At 27.8% G+C, this 18,445-nt stretch overlaps 2 protein-coding genes across 4 annotated transcripts in view; both read right to left on the reverse strand.

The window, feature by feature from the left end:
- LOC100206913 (protein FAM47E) overlaps nt 1-18,236 on the reverse strand; it is a 31,472-nt gene extending 13,236 nt beyond the window's left edge. The window contains exons 1-6 of one of the 3 annotated variants that reach the window (XM_065812232.1): nt 18,086-18,236; nt 11,071-11,194; nt 10,815-10,906; nt 9,941-10,052; nt 6,022-6,075; nt 5,293-5,373 (exon numbers count right to left, since the gene is read on the reverse strand). In XM_065812232.1, coding sequence (XP_065668304.1) covers nt 5,293-5,373; nt 6,022-6,075; nt 9,941-10,052; nt 10,815-10,906; nt 11,071-11,194; nt 18,086-18,156 — 534 coding nt within the window. In that variant the 5' untranslated portion in view covers nt 18,157-18,236. Of the gene's footprint in view, nt 1-5,292; nt 5,374-6,021; nt 6,076-9,940; nt 10,053-10,814; nt 10,907-11,070; nt 11,195-12,372; nt 12,539-18,085 lie in introns of those variants that run through there. The other 2 variants (XM_065812233.1, XM_065812234.1) reach the window with 2 other exon arrangements.
- LOC136088472 (ADP-ribosylation factor-like protein 15) lies at nt 16,002-16,806 on the reverse strand. The gene has a single exon (XM_065812235.1). The coding sequence runs from the start codon at nt 16,739-16,741 to the stop codon at nt 16,133-16,135; it is 609 nt and encodes a 202-aa protein (XP_065668307.1). The 5' UTR covers nt 16,742-16,806; the 3' UTR covers nt 16,002-16,132.
- Nucleotides 18,237-18,445: the final 209 nt, after the last annotated feature.

Raw genomic sequence — 18,445 nt, forward strand, 5'->3', positions numbered from 1 at the left:
AAACTCTTCCAATAGAGGTAAATATCATAAAATAGTAGTAATTTTTGCCAAACTAATTATCGCTATTAACAAAATCAAATGTATTAAACTAGTATTTATTGATTCTACACTATACAAAAGTTAAAATGAACTAAAATGCCTAAAATAGCACGAATGTCTTTTTTAAATGGGACATTGTATAAATTGTTTAATAAACTCTGCGGTAAATGCCTTTATTATTCAAACCAGATATTTTACAACAAAAAATATTAGGCAGATTTATGAAGAAAATAATCACCTCTCAACCAGAAGTATAATTGCAAATCAGCAATTGATTTTTTGTTAATATCTTAATAAATAAATTGTTTTGATAATTTTTAATAAACTTTAATAAACTAAAAACTTGAATGAATGGCAAGAATAGTGTTTTCTACTTTAATTCAAAATCAGTTACTCAAATCAGTGCAAAATATTACTATCAGGAGCTGGCCAACAACTGAAACCAAAATTGCTGATAGTTACATTGATTGAGTGATGAGATATTATGATTGGTGTTTTTATGTTACATATGCTGTTTTTTGCTTTGATTTTAAAATATCCACTAAATATGTTCAATATGTACTGCACTCATGAATAAAACTATTATGAACCCAAAAATCTGGATTTTTTATTTTCTTTCCAAATGTTTACATTCATTATTTTTAAATTTTTGTTAAAAGGGCAATTTTTTAGATATGCAGTAGTGGTGTAGTGGTAGAGCGCTCGCTTCATAAGCAAGAGGTTCCAAGTTCGATTCCCACCACGCCCCTGGTAGTACCGTGCTCAACTTGTTTCTCCGTGAAGTGGCCTTGTTTATAAAGGTTCGTATTTTGGAGTTATAAAGTTGAGAGAGGGTTATAACCACAAGTATCCTCCTCATCTGTAGTGGCCTTCTCAGCCTTTTTTGATATGAAGCTTTTTTTATTTTTTGAAAAATTGTGGCTTTAACAAAAACCATATGATTCATATCGTTAAATACATAAAACATGTTTGTTTGTTTTTTTTTAATTTAATATAAACCAGTGTGTGATGTTAAGTAAACTTGAGATTTTTTTTTTTTAATTTACAAAAAGAAGTTATTATATTTAGTATAGAATTTTTTAACAAAAAGATAATTTGTTAAAAATTGAAAATATGTAATGTTTCCTTATAATTGAAAGAAATAAAACAATAATTTCTATTTGACAAAATTTTTCATCACATTATTTAGCGAAATTCTAAAAAACAAATAAAGTAATAACTTATTTCAAAGTTTTGAAAAAAATCATAATTATATGTAATAAAAATTTTAATTTATTTTATAATTTTTTAATGAAATATTCAAATGAAATATTAAAGCAAAAAACAGCATACATAACATAAACAAATATCAAGTCATTATAATTTATTTTTTTTGCTAAATCTTATGTTAATTTTTTTTTGCTAAATCTTATGTTAATTTTTGCAAAATTTTAAAATATTTAAAAGCTTTTTATTTTATGTTTGACAACTAAAAAGTTTTTTAAACATTTGTAGAAAACTTTATCATAACTCAATATTTTATTTAAGAAAAGACTTAAGGGGTAAACAGATTCTATCTGTTGACCAGCCTCAAACCCCTTTTTCATCTATTAGGCTGGCACAGATGTATTTATCATACATTAGTTTCAGGTTAGGATGTTGAATGCTGGATCTTCTTGACTCAATGCATGAATTTTGCTTGTGTCTCTATTTTTATAACTAGGCAACTCATTTTATTATCTCCTAATGAGGATACAGGTCTAAAAGTTTTATGGTTCTGAGGTAGGCTGGTAGTTGGATTTCCCGAACTCTGTGGTAGCTCTCAGAGAATATCAGAGTACTAACAGTACCATGTTGCACATGAATGGTGTCCCTGTTCGTACTTTTGGTGCGCATCATCGAGGTAGCATTTGGAGCACTTTGTTACAGCTTAGGGTTTATTATTAGTATTGAGGCAACTGCTTGGTCTATTAAATAGTGCACTGAGTACTATCTGCAGACTTGGGCAGGAATGGTGTGGGATCGAATGCTATTGCTGACCACGCAAATAATTTTTTTTGTTGACAACTCGACCATGACTGTTTAGATACTTTGATAATTTAAACATTTCAGAAATACACTGAAAAAGAAACATTAAGCTAAACTTAAACTAGGAAAAAATTTAAAAAACTAAAGAAAAAAGAAAGCAATTCTTTATGAAAAAGAAAATATGTAGGCTTTAAAATAAAACTCAAAAACTCAAATTCAAAGCAAAAATTACTTTTTGTTATGCTTTTGATTTTTTTAAAAATAAGGTAGTCTTTTTAAAATAGTAATTTTTAATCATTTAATGCTCTGATTAGTAAGTCGAGTTTAAAAATAAAAAGTTTTTAAACAATTATTGATAAAACAGAAACAAAACAAAAAAATAAAGCAATTAAATTATTCATTTGAAATAGGAAGATTTAACTTAATCATAATTTAAAGTAACTTAAAAGAATAATATCTAAAAAGATTTTTTGAAAGACGTGTTAAAATAGTTTCAAACATTTAAATTTATCATAAAAAATACATGCCTACGTAAAATTAAAAAAAAACTAAATTAAACATTTTTCATAATTCTATTTTTTTTAATTCAAAGTGTGTAAAATAAAAACTTAAGAAAAGATCAAGGATTCAAAGTTTTTCGTAATGTAACCATATTTTTATTGCATTTAAATTGTTAAAACATCAAAACAACCATGGTCAAACTGGAAAGATAAAAATTATAAGTATGGTCAGTTACAGCATGGGATCACACACTATTTCTGTATAAGCCTGTATCTGTGCTTCGAGTAAAGTTCTTTAATAAACTTAAAAATGACTTAAGTACCAAATACTATAAAACTCAAAAAACCATCATCATCACCAAGTTCTCTAAATCTATCATTCACTAATATTCGTGGTCTTCGAAGTAACTTTTCCTCTGTTGAGTATCTCTTGCAAAGTTCACCAGACCTACTTGCTCTTTGTGAGACTAATTTGAGTTCAGCTGTTTCATCTTGTGATCTTAGTCTTAATGGTTATCTTTCTTTAATTTGTAAAGACTCCATTGGTCACATGCTTGGCCTTGGCATTTACATTCATAAGAATTCACCCATTTGTCAATAAACAAGGTTTGAATCCACAAACTATTCTTTCATGTGCTTTTGTTTAGCACCACTTCACTATCACTTTTCTCTTTGTTCTATATTGCTCTCCTTTGCCTCAAGACAGCATCCTTTTTGAAGTTATTTCTGATCATATTGACCAAGCCTTCTCTCTTTATCTTTCAGCCTATTTCGTTGTTGTTGGTGACTTTATTGCTCATCACACTGAATGGCTCTGATCTAGTGTCAGTAACTCTGCAAGCGTTAAGGCCCACAACTTTTACCTTTCTCAATTTCTAACTCAAATAGCCAACTTTCCAAGTTGCTTACCAGACTATCTGAATTATTTACCATCTCTACTCGAATTATGTGATGACCCTAGGGTAGAAATCTTTTGTTTTGCTGCTGACAAATGTGTTTCTTACATAACTTCTTGGATCCTACATAACTTCTTTAATTCCCTCTCGAGGATTTCATGATAATCCAAGAAGATGTAAAGAAGAAGACTCAGTGAGAGGGTTGCCATTCATCAATATAGGAATGTCAACAGTACTGTGATAGTTGTTTGCAGTAAATAACTAAGTTTTGTTGGAGTTTAAATTTACAAGCCACTGTAAGCCCCAATCAGTTACAGAAGTGTGATCAGATTCAAGATGGGCTGCCTGTTCTAAGCGATCGAAAAGACATCGAAAAGACTTTTTGTCTGTTTACCATTGTTAGAAACCATCGTAAATAGGTTTTGTCTAATGCCTAAGCCCGTCATTCTAAGGTCACCAAATCTCGTATTTCATCTCCAAAATTAGGCTCTTGTGACATGTGGAGAATCTTTACAATATCTATAATAAGTTATTCTACCTCAATGTATGGTTCAGGTTTTGTCACCTCAACTAAAGACTAAGCTGAATTGTTTGATAACAACTTCTCATCAATATCAGTTGATAATTGTATTACTCAACTGAAATACAAGCCACACAAATAGACTACTAATGTTATGAAAATGGTGCTAAAAGTGAGAACAGCTGCCATGGATAGTCTTTGATAAATAATAGTAAATTTTTTTGTTAATGGTAAACAATTTGAGAGCAAAAACAGGTTACATTTAGGATGTTTGACACCTTTTGAAAAGTGTTATGCAACTAAAAAGACAAAGATTCAGGCCAGATTAATGCAAAATCCAGGTTAACTGTATAGCACTATTTTATTTGTATTTTTGCACCATATCTAAAAGTAGTGATGTAGTGATCTTTAAGAATCGAAATCAGCCACATTTTGCAAAATTTGCATCAGTATCAGCCTGTTTTATTTGGCTGTTTTCTGAACTACTTTTTTTAAATTTTTTATCTTGCATTATAAAAATAAGAATGTTAAATAAACTCTATATATGAGATTTTTTTGGTAGGCTTTTTATGTTTTATATTTTTACAACTTTTGACATTATAAGAATGTTATTACTCTAATAATTAAGACCCTAATGGGCATCCCAAAGGATGCCCATTAAAGTCTCCCAGAAAAAAAAAATTTTTGAAAACAACTACGTGCACTGTGGAAATCCTCCTTATTAGATCTTAGTAGCCCATCATAAAAATATCTGGCCGCTGAGACATTGTTTTGCTAAAAAATTTTTTTTTAGAAAAAAAATCATATAAATTGCGATGAATTACTTTTATATTTTATGATAAAAACTCTTGATTTTTTTGTAAAAATATTGGCTATTATTTAATATTTTTATAAAATAATCAAACTAAATTGAAGTATATTGTCCAATGCACTAATTCTGACAGAATAGTTGCTTTATTACTGTAATTTTGATAAATTTTTATGACTTTTATTAACATTTTTTATTACAACTGCATTTTTTTTCAAATGTTTTCAAAAATGATATGTTATGGATTATAAACCTTTAACTATCAAAAGCAAAAATTACTTAGTTTTTGTTGGAAAAAATGCAATTGTCCTGCTGAGGGCATTTTGATAATCATAATTTAACAAGGTACAGTCCAACAGTGCTAATCTGGCCCTTACCTATCCAACCATACTTATCTGGCGCTAATTCCATAACTAAACATTTTATACTTAAACTTTATTTGGTTTAATCATTTTTATATCGTTTAGCTTATTAATTTTATAGCTTATAGTTTAATTCTTATAACTTATTAAAAATTTATACCTTATTTGAACTTGAAACTGGATGATGAGACACTTTATTTGATAATGGCATATTTTCTGAGGTATTAGAAAGTAGTTCAACCTAAAAAATTTTATAATTAAAAAAAACAAAAAACAATATTTAAATATTACATAATAGGGTGGAGTAACATTCATAGCAAAAAAATAATAATTTAAAAACAAACATTCCTGAGACATAAATGGTGCTTTATTATTTATACCAGGAAAGAAAAAAAATATTTTTGGATTTAAATAAGTTCTTGATGCTCTTTTTTGGACACAAATTGTCAACCAGGTACTCAAAGAATGTGGAAATTTATGCTGATTTTGAAAATATAATTTATTTTACTTTAAATTAAAAGTATAAAACAAACCCCTGTTTTCTACATAATTTGTAAAAAAGCAACAACGTTAGGTATATTTTTACATTTCTTTTAACAAAAAAAACTTTCATAAAATAAAAGTAATATTTTCAAAATTAAAATTTTATTTTGCATTTTTAAGTACCAGATTGACAAAGTTTAAATAAAAATTAATCTTGATTCCTAATGGATCCTCTTATTTTAAAAAAAAGAGAAAAAAGTTTTTATTACTAAAAGACAATGATTCAAAACACAGGCAAACCTTATTTTAAATATTTTTCAAATCACTCCACTTTATTACATAATATTTGTTTTAATAATTTTTTTATTATTATTATTACTATTATTATTATTAAAAAAGCACGTACATCTTCTTTTATTTTCAGTGTTGGATCAAGTATATTTACAAGGTCTTCATATAACTATAAGGAATAAAAATAAGTATTTTTATATATATGGTTCAATAATTAAATATTTGGATCTTTGACTCTATCTTACAAATATTTAAAAAGATTAAAATAATTATAAACGTAAATGGTTAAAAAATTAATGACATTTGTCTCCCAAATAATAAATCTTGAGATAGAACCATGCTTATGTAAGTGCCACATTCTACAATGTTTTTGTGTTTTTTTCTCACTCTTATGCTTCAGATTATATCTCACTATTCCCTGTACCATCTCATTCATTTATTTCCTAAATACACATTGAAATTTATTAAAATCTTGTTTGTCAAGGTTTTATTAAATTTAACATTAGGATTTTGGGAATATCAAAGTCAATTTGGTAAAAAAAACTTGAAACCATCTTTTTAATGAATCTACATGAGTCTTGATGTACAGGACAGACTCGTTTCCCTTCATTCAAAGACTTGTAGAGAGAAAAAAAAAACATTTCAATAAATTTTCCTCACAAAGAGTAAAATTGATTGAAGTGTTTTATATTATTTCTGAAATTGCAATTAAATAATGAGATGTATTAAACTATAGCATTAAACTGTTAACCTTTTTAAAACACATTACTTCACTATTGCTTTTTGTAATAAATGACTCTTTTGATCACAAAAATGATGTTTGACTCCTAATTTTTAATAGTACAGTCGACTCTCAATATCTCGAACACTAAGGGGACCGGAAAAAAAGTTCGAGATATCGAGAGTTCGAGATTCAAGAAAAGGGTTGAAAATAAATAAAATTGCCCGACTTTCATTAAAACAAGTTATTTTTCTGACAAAAATCATTAACAACAAAAACTACAACTTTTGGAAAAAATCTGTTATCTGATATTGCTTTAAATTATCCATCTTTTCCATCTTCATTAAATCCTCAAGTTTTAGTGCTAGGGATTGTATTTCATTTCCGTATTTTGAGCTGTATAGCGAAGCATTTTGAATTGTTTCAAAAGCAATTTCTAATTAAATATCAGATGGGCGTGGCGGGGCTTCGACGTCAATAGCTTCGTCAACGCTATCTTCATTATCGTCGTTTTCAAAATTAGGGTCTAAAATCTGAGCAATGATTTCAGCATCAGTAGCAAGTGAACCGTTGGTTACTACATCGCAATCTAAACCAATGTAAGATTCCGCTGAGAGATCTTCTTGGACGGCACGAGGATCTAACTCTCGCAAACGGTTAAGTTCTTCTGTCAAAAATTTAAAAGAATGATCATCATCAGCTTCTTCAATACTCTTGTTTGTTTTGCTGATACCAGCTTTTTTAAAGCAGTTGATGACAGTCTCCTTCAACACAACATTCCACGAAGAAACAAGATCTTTCATTGCTTGAAGTATAGAAATTTTTGGCATGGGTTTGTTATTATCGACAGCCTTGATACACAAACGCACAATTTTGTGACGATAATGAGCTTTAAGACTTCGTATTACGCCTTGATCCATGGGCTGAGGGACAGACGTGGTGTTAGGGGGGAAAAATATTAGGTTGATGTTGCTTAGCCCTTCAATGTGTGGGTGGGCAGAACAGTTATCCACCAGGAGTGCTACTTTCCTGTCTTGAGCACAAAAAAATGAGTCAAGTTTCATTACCCATTCTGTAAAAAAGTCTCCGGTCATCCAACTTTTTAGCTGATTTTTATATGTGCAAGGAAGTTGTTTAATGTGCTTAAAACACCGTGGGTTTTTAGATTTTTCAATAACAAACATAGGTAATTTTTCTCCCGTTGCACTCCCTGCTGCTATGCCTGTTAGTCTAACTTTACTATTTTTTCCCCGAAAACATTTTTCTTGTGATAAATGGTATGTTTTGTTTAGTAGGCACTGGTAAAATAGTCCAAACTCATCGGCATTGAAAATGTTTTCAAGCTTGTAATTCAAAAGCAATGTTGGAAGTGTAGTTTCATTCCACGAAGCAGTCATATTATTTGTCACGGCGGCACTTTCGCCTGAGATTATTTTAAAGCTGATGCCGTTCCTAAAAATAGGAACAGAATAATTGAATTTTAATTACACGTTTAAAAAACTAAATAAATTAAATATAAACAGATACATGTTATTTGTTTATATTAAAATTGAACAAGATTTGACAAAATTTAACTGACCTTTTTTTCCAATTATGAAACCAACAATCAGATGCTTTAAAATCCAACTCTCCTAATGCTTCTGCGAATTTTAGTGCCTTTTCTTTTAGTATGGTACTATCAATTGGTACTTGTTGACTTCTTTTTGCAACGAACCACGTGTATATGGCCTTGTCTACATTTTTGAAATTACCACTACGAATTTTCTTCCGTTTAGATTTTGTGCCATTTTTTTCCAAGAAGGTTAATAATTTGGTTTTATTTTTAATCCAGGTTGATAATGTGTTCTTTGGGACTCCATACTTTTTGGCAACCTCTTTGTTAGACATCCCAGTCTATAGGTCTTTTAATGCCTTGCATTTTTCTATTATAGATTTGTTCGTGAGTTTTCGTTTAACGAGCGGCATGTTGCTGCGTTTGACAAAAAGAATAAATTATATATTAAAGGAAAACTTTTCAGAAATTCGATTCTTAAAAAAAATCGAATTTAAAAATCGAATTAAAAAATTTTTTTTTTCGAAAATTGGATTTTTAAAAAATGAAATGTTATTAAAACATTTGTTGAAAAAAATGACAAGTTTGAGATAACGAGAGAAAATTGCCCTGTGGACCGAAAATATTGTTCGAGATACCAAAAAGTTCGAGATAATAAGGTTCGAGATATCGAGAGGATTTTAGCCTAAACTAGTACATTATGTCCATGGGACCGCTAAAAAAGTTCGAGATACTCAAAAGTTCGAGATATCAAGTATTCGAGATATCGAGAGTCGAATGTATACTCTTAATTAAATCCTCTAGCTAATGGGCGTTTCACATAATTTTCACCATAATATGTTAAAAGTTGTTGTCAGGGTTATTATCATCATTCTGCACCATCTATCTACACCATACCATCACCATGATACTACATGCTTTGATCATAAAAAACAAATCAAAAGCTTTGTCTTTCATAAGCAGTGACAGATCAAGCATTTTTTGGTGTTTGAGCAAATTCCAAACATTTGTATGTTTATATTTATGCCAAACAATAATGCTTTGCAAAAAATTGCGATGACTACTGCACCCCCACCCCCACCCAAAATGTGAGGGCAACAAGTTGATAAAATAATTTTTGTACTGTTCTTAACTAACTTATATTCATCAATAAATTTTAAGTTTCATAGTACTATCTCTCAGCTTTCAAAAATTATGACCATATAAAAACTCTCCTTAATTTGAGGGGGTTACAATATTGCAGTTATCTTAAACACCAAAAAATACTGGATCCAACACTGTTCACAACAAAAATTTACTTAAAGATATTTAGATATCTCTTTATAGATATAAAGAGATATCTAAATATCTTTAAGTAAATAAACAAGTATAAAAACTTGCATGTAACTATAAACACAATAAATTTATTGTAATAATACTTGCAATATCATTAAACTTTTATTTAAATGCAATAGAAGTTATAAGTAATAAATTTTGTAAAAATTTCCTACAATATGAATGCAGGTTTTATGATAATTTTAGCAAAGATGTTTGCAACTTAAATACAAGATTATAACAATGCAATTATAACAAAGATTAGTATCTGCAACTAAAATAATCTTTGTTGATTAACAGAAGCAAATTTTTTAATTTTCTTATGAGTTTAACCTATTATAATTATTAGATCAGTAAACAATGAGAAATTTTTTCCTTTATTTGATTTTGTTAATTTTTTAAACACATTTTATCTAATTAAAATAAAATAAAATCCATCCTGTTTACCTCTGGTGAAAGAGACTCTTTTATTTCAGAAGAAAAAACAAGCGGATGAGAAAGTAATTCTTTTTCCAAGCCTTTTAACCTTTCTCTATTTTTGTAAGTGCGCGCAAGAGACCTTGTGAGAAATTTAAAAAAAAAAAACATTATAAAAGATTAACATTACAAAAGATGAACATATTACATATACATATATATTTATAATATTTATTATATCTGCATATACATACATACATACATACATACATACATACATACATACATACATACATACATACATACATACATACATACATACATACATACATACATACATACATACATACATACATACATACATACATACATACATACATACATACATACATACATACATATACAAAGCAAAGAAATTCCATCATGATCAAAACTTCAAGGGTAAAGTTTTATTCAAAGTGTAATGTAAAAAGATTAGATTATGTACAAAAATGAGAAGAACCAGAAAGATGAATCATAAGTTTTCCCTATTGTGCAAAACACAATAAGATTCTGATTGTGGTGAAATGTGTGATTCAAGGTTTGGAATCAGTGTATAATTTTTTATATTGTCTACAGTTGTTGCCTTATTAAAAGTCAAACCAAAGTTCCCTATATATTTTTTCAGCATTACTATAAATTGTTGGCAAGTAAAATTTATATTGTAAATCCAATCAAATTTAACTACATTACCATAAAAAATAAACAAGTTGCTTTTTATGAGAGTCTTTTGAAGTTTTTATTTGGAAAAGTATCACAGGATTTGAAGACTGTAAAAATTATACAATATAAAATACTGTTATTAACTTTTTATACTTTTTTATTACTTAAATATAAGTAAACAGTATACTAAAATAATACTTACTTTGAATATACAGCATCGTCTTTATTGAAATATTTAGGTGTTTTGGAAACTAATTTTTTTTTCGACTTTGTTATAATTTGAATCTCACTTGGCTACAAAATTAATAAAAACAATCAACATCTGCCATGAATAATTTTGCAAGCAATTATATAAAACTTAACTTCTTAATAACTTTATTCTGACCTTTTTTCAAATTTAACAACTCAGTCAACAGAAAAATAGATACAAAATATTTGTATTGTTTATTTTCAATTACCTCAGTTTTATTGTAGTCACTATCTACTGTTGGGCCATCATTAACTAAATCTTCTTTAACAAACGCCCATGATTTTGTTGACAGATGTTTTTTCTTATATTTAGCATTAAGGCGCTCACAATACCTTTAAATAGTAAATGTAATTAATTTTGAAAATCTATGTTACTTTTGGCAAGCAATATTTTAAAATAATATACTATATTTTATTTCATTAATACTTATATATTAATATATTCAAAACTAGCATAAATGTTAGTTTTGAATGTATTTTTAATTACATCATTAAATTAAATATTTAATAAATTTATTAAGTATCTGATTTAACAATGTACAGTGCAAAACAAAATTGCAAAATTAATTTCTTCAGTGATTATTTTTAACAAAAACTTAAATAATTTTAAATGAATTCGATATAAATTAAAATAAAATAAAAATATGCAATAACTTTCAATCATAAAAAAATTTTAATAATAAAAATTTTTAAATGTAAAATTTTTTTTAGTTATTTAATAGATTATGTTTATAGTATATGCAATTTCAAATATTATTTTTGAAATTTTTTCATCAAAATAACTCATTTTCCCTAAGGTTGTTTTAGATCTTGACTTCTGAATGTAAATAAAAATTTTTATCATATTCTTATTTCTACTTTTCCCTGATACTCATGAAACTCATCTTAATACTAAGATTCTTTTGTGATTTTCTTTGTGATGGTCTACAGACTATGTGATTGTGATGGTTTACAGACTATGTGATTGCGATGGTCTACAGACTTTGTGATTGCAATGGTCTACAGCTTTATACTTACTGCTTAACTAGCATAACTTTTTTCCTTTCTATAAAAATTATTTGAATTCAAATAGGTATGAAAGCCATCGTAAAAGTTCTTTTTTTGACTTTGATATAACATCTGCTCATAACACGATGCATTTCAAATTTTTTTTAAAGTTTCTTTTTTCAGAATTTACTTCTATATACTAAAAGCTATTTAAGATGTCTTAGTCTGGTCTTATCTAACTTTATCTTTATTTTTAACTTACTTAATTTTATTTAAAAATTTAAAAACTTTATAGATTATTTTAACCTATTCAACTATCTTCCAATAAGCATTTGCAGTATTACAAGATATAAATAGGTATGATTTTTGCATTTTTAATCTTACAGCTAGCAAAATGTTTTATTTTGTTTTAACGCTAAAAGTGAAAGATTAAAACATCGGTTAAACAGGACTGGGTATGAATTGTTAAAATGCATACCCAGTCCTGTTTAACCGTAGGTAAAGTATAAAAAAATTACACTTACCTACATTCCTTGATTTGTCTGGTCTCTGATCCTAGATTGTGTTCCATTTCTCCTTTTTCTCCCTTAGGTGGTTCTGACCATGCAATAACCTCTTTAAATCTTTCATCTCGTACTTCATTTTTGGACTCACTCTACCATCACACTTCTTACTACTATCCTAGAGCTGATTGGGACTCTTTTCCTGATTTTCTCTTTTCCCTCTTAGCTGAATAATGCGCCTCCTATGTAACCTCCTGGACTCAGGCAGGAATGGATGCTTTTATTACAAAAATTAATCCTTTTTTTCATCTTTATCAAAAGAACAACTCTTGAGAACAAACAGCTATTTAATATTGCAAGAAATCAATGTAAAAAGGTGCTGTCAGATGCTAAGCTCCATTATTCTCAGTTCACTAAATCTCGTATCTTATCTCAGAAGTTAGGCTCTAGAGACTTTTGGAAAATCTTCAACAGCGTTGTTAACAAAGGAAGGTCTAACATTCCATTTCTAATTTATGGAACTGATCTTATTACCTCTCCCAAGGATAAGGCTGAACTATTTGCAAAGAACTTCTCCTCTAATTTAACTCTCCAATCTTATGGCCATTCTCTTCCTACCATTCCAATTAAACAGGTTAACCCATTGTTAGACATTTAAATCACTCTAGCTTCCATTGCTAAAATCACATCTCGATTAAACTATTCTACGGCTTGTGGTCCAGACAACATTCCTCTCACAGCCTTACAAAATTGTTCTCCAGAACTCTCTTCAATTTTCTCTAAACTCTTTAAGTGTTTGACTGAATCCTGTTTTCTTGCCTGCTGGAAAATGGCATATGTTGTTCCAATTTTCGAAAACTCAGGTGAACATTCTGACCCCTCCAATTATCATCCAATCAGTCTTCTTTCTGCTATTAGCAACGTCGTTGATTTTTTGATCAACAAATTTCTCTCATCCATTCTTGAGTCAAATAACTTGCTGTCAGACAATCAATACGGTTTTCGATCCTCTAACTGTTCAGCTGACTTGCTAACTGCTGTGACTGAAAGATTTTATTGTGCAATATATGGAGACAGAGAAGCTAGGCCTATTTCTCTTGACATATCTAAGGCTTTCAACAAAGTTTGGCATGTTGGTCTTCTTTATATCTTGTTTTAAATGGTGTATCTGGGAAAATTTTTGAGATTATCAAATCGTTTCTTTCTAACCGCTTCATTAAAGTCATCCTTAAGGACCAATACTCTTTTTTTTTTCCACTAACATCTGGGGTACCTCAAGATTCTTTCCTTGGTCCTGTTTTGTTTTTTATCTACGTTAATAATCTTCCCAACAACCTTACATCTCAGGTAGCTCTTTTTGCTAATGACTCAACTTAATAGTCCTGAATTGACAAAAAGTCTTTTTTTATCAATTGCTTAGAACAGGCAGCCCATCTTGAATTTGACCTCACTTGTGCAACTGATTAGGGCTCACAGTGGCTTGTAAATTTCAACTCCAACAAAACTTAGTGATTTACTGCAAACAACTATCGCAGTACTGTCAACATTCCTATATTGATGAAAGGCAACCCTCTCACTAAGTCTTCTTCTTTATGTCTTCTTGGATTATCATTTACTATTAACTTTTCATGGAAATCATATATACAATCGATTTCTAAATTAGCATCTGCTAAGGTTGCCTCTCTTTATTGTGCTTGCCATTTTCTCTCTCCTGATTCCATTCTCTACCTCTACAAATCTCTTATTTGTCCCTGTATGGAATACTGTTGTCATATTTAGGCTGGTTCTTTTAATAATGCTCTTTCTCTTCTTGACAAGATTCAAAAACGCATTGTAAAAGTAGTTGGACCCCGCCTATCTGCTAAGCTTGATTCTCTTTCCCATTGTTTGGGAAAGAGGCTCAAAGTTGTTAAGTTACATCTTTTTCTCTTTTCTACAAATACTATCATGGCTGCTGCTTAAAGAAGCTTTCATCTCTAGTTCCATCAACCAAAACTTATCTCGCTTGACTCATCATTCATCTAAGTGTCATTTTTTAACTGTATCTGTCCCTGCATGGTACAAAAACTTTTATTCGTCTTACTTTTTTCCCCGCACTTCAACCCTTTGGAACTCTCTCCCATCTTTATGTTTTCCTGACTCATACAACCTTCAACTTTTTGAGTCTTTTTTCAACTATTTCCTAGCTCTATAACTCTTATCTTTTTTCTAGTAACTCCTAACTTAATAGTGGTTGCTTGCAGCCTTGTTGGGAGTAAATCAGAATTTAAAAAAATGTTTTTAAAAAGTTGATTAAATTATTAAAAAACAAGCACTGTTTACAGCCGATTATAATGATTGATTTATTAATGATTTACAATTGTGCTGTTTTGCATCCTCAAAGATCAACAGAGAACTCTAATTTTTTAAATCTATATTGCAAACTTGACAAGTGAGGTTTTGAAATTAAAAAAAAATTTTCAATTGGTCAAATGAGTAGCAAATGCAATAAAATGTTATAAAATGCAAAATAATGCACACTGGAAACAAAAACTTTGGTTATGAATAAAAAGTAAATGAATCAAATAGAACCAAATGAAGCTGAAGAGGGTCTTGGGGTTGTAATATTACATGATTTGAAACAATTCAACCAGTGCGTGAGAGTTATGTCAGCACTAACAAAGTTCGTATAATAAACTATGAATGCCTACAAACACTCTGATGTTATGATAAAACTAATCATTAGTTTGTACAGACATTAAATTAGACATCTGTTTGCTCATCTTTTGAAAAATACAACATTGGTTCAGTAAAATTATGGCAGAAGTATAACCCCTACCACATACAGACAGAAAAATAAAACTAGGAGTATAAACACTATAAACTAGGACTATGACCTAAATCAGACATCATTTCTTCTCGAAACACATAGTCATACTAGAACATACAAAAACATACTTGATAAAGATTCTTATTTACTTTCCTAAATTGTTTCATGGTGTCCATTTTGCTTGAAAAAATAGAAAAGGCTGTTTTTGAAAAACATGGTTTAAGCGTAATTTAAGCTCAAAACATGCTTTTTAAAAACATATTTTGAGCATTAATTGTGTTCAAAACATGTTTTTGAAAAACAGTACTGCTGAACCAATCCAGCTATGCTATCATAGATGGATTGCCTTTTTTTTTTCACAAATTACGAAAGAAAATAAAAATATTTTTCAAAAAAATCCAAATCATACATGCTTTATCAATTCAGAACAAAACACAAGTTTATAGTTTATCTACTTTATATTTATAATGAAATACTAAATAATTAATTTTGTATACTTTTATTATATATATATATATATATATATATATATATATATATATATATATATATATATATATATATATATATATATATATATATATATATATATATATATATATCTATATATATATATATATATATACATATATATATATATATATATATATATATATATATATATATATATATATATATATATATATATATATATATATATATATATATATATATATATATATATATATATATATATATATATATATATATATATATATATATATATATATTACTTATTTATACTAGTAAATTCTAAATTTATTTTTAGAACCATTTATACATACATACATAATACATAAAATAAAATATTTTACTTTATATTTCATAAATTATATACTCTCTAACATGAAAAACTAAGACTTTCTTAACTTAAATAAAAATATTTAAATATGCTAACCAAAATAAATATTTCCACTCAAAAATGTTTTAATATTAATTAATTTCATTATCTGAAATTTCTGGAAATGTTATCAGTTTGGCAAACCTTTGCAATACATCTTTTACATATTCAACAGAAGTACATGTTTCTATTATAAAAGAATCATTTGCACACAAATCTTTTAAATCTAATTCTTCAGCAACGTACTCTTTTGAAAGATTTTCTACTTTTGAAATTAAAACTAATAAAGGCTTGCTATGCAACTCTTTGTATTTCAATACTGAATGTAAAACTGATTTTGAACCATTCAGGTCACTTGAACTGCCATCAACTACCCAAATTATTCCATCTGTGTCGTCCATATAATGACTCCAATACTTTTGAACTTTTTCAGAACCACCCAATTCTTTCATGTGCATTGTGTAATTTTTAAAAGATACATCTTTTATAGAAAAACCATTAGTTGGTGTTAAATCTTTTGTAGATTCTCCGCATAAACTTGCCAAAAGATAACTTTTACCACAATTTTCTAATCCTAAGACAAGAACATTTAAATTCCTTTTTAAATCTTTTTTCTTATGAATGCAGCAACAACAAAATTCATAGCAAAATATTCTAGAAGCAGCGAAGCAAAACTGGCAGTTTAAACAAAAACCTGACATATTTTTTTTTCATAGAATATTAAACTCTTATTCTGTAAAAATTTTGAACTTTTCTTAACAGCTCTGTTAAAGAAAAAATATATATATATACGCATATATATATACATAAACATATATACATACAAAGATATATATTTAAATATATATATTTATATATATATAAACATATATAAGTTCAAAGATATTTATATATATATATATATATATATATATATATATATATATATATGTGTGTGTGTGTGTGTGTGTGTGTTTGTGTGTGTGTGTGTGTGTGTGTGTGTGTGTGTGTGTGTGTGTGTGTGTGTGTGTGTGTGTGTGTATATATATATATGTATATATATATATATATATATATATATATATACATATATATATATATATATATATATATATATATATTCATACATAAAACCCTTATATATATATATTCATATATCAGCGACGACATAAGGTGTAGATTATGTTAAAATAAAGCCTTCATCACATGCAAACCAAAATCAGCAGTAATAAATTTATACCACAGTTTAGAGCAAAATAAAAAATCATTAACACTATACTGAAACAGGAATAGGTAAAGATTTGTATACAGGGATGAAACAAATGGATGGAGCAGATAGGTAGAGTGCCTACATACAAAATATATTTAGCATCTATGCGAGTGCTAATGTTTATGGTATTTTGTTTTAATTCTTTACTAAAACAAGAAATTCTAAGTTTTATTTTTAAAATTTGACTACAAAATAGTTTGGATTTTTTATTTTTAACAAAGATTTCGTCTATATTATCTTGCCACATTGTGATGTTTTATATATACTTGACATATATTTTTATAACTTAAAATGATAGCTTAATAGTTATCTACAAGAACCTTAGAAAGGTTAGTACTTTGATGATAGTAATCATAACTTAAAACATAAAAACTTATACTATAAGTAAAAATTGAGATAATCTAATTATACTATAAGTTATAGTATAACTAGATTATCTCCATTTCAGTATTAAACTGTTCTGATATTATTAAACAATTATCTGGTTTCGCCTTAATACTTCTTTTATTAGATTAATTATTATTATCGAAAAATATATTATCGAAAAATATATTATCTAAAAATATTATTTATTTAAAACAATTAAACAAAAATAAAAAAAAATAAAAAGATATACAATAAAAAAGATCCCGCCGATTTTTATTCAATTTATCTATTCCAAACGTTATAATTTTAAAAAAATCAAGAGATTTAATCAATATATAAGTGAAGCTACATAATTCATTTTTTATTTTCAATTCACGTATTATTTTTATTAGAGGGATTTGAAAATGTTTAAAAATATATATTTATATACCATGGTTGTTGTCTTATTTTGGTATGTTTTTCACATTGTGAAATAAGCAAGTTGTATTTCTGCTCTGCCATCCTGAACGGAACGATGACAATCGAAAAGTTTAAACTAATTTTGCAAACAATTTACTTTTCTTATTAATATATTAAATGTAAAAACATCAAATATGAGATTGTGCTAATAAAAGCATCAAATATTTGATCGTTATAAATTGAAAAACCAAACAAAACAAAAATCTCTTTTACTCTAGAAGAACAAAGCTAAATTATAAAAGAACAAAACTAAGTTCATAAAAAAACTTATATAAATCTTTATCGATACAGCTAACTCTGCTTTTGTCTAATTGAATAAACTCCTAGGTAT

The sequence above is a fragment of the Hydra vulgaris genome, chromosome 12, assembly GCF_038396675.1.
Source record: "Hydra vulgaris chromosome 12, alternate assembly HydraT2T_AEP".
NCBI lineage: Eukaryota > Metazoa > Cnidaria > Hydrozoa > Anthoathecata > Hydridae > Hydra > Hydra vulgaris.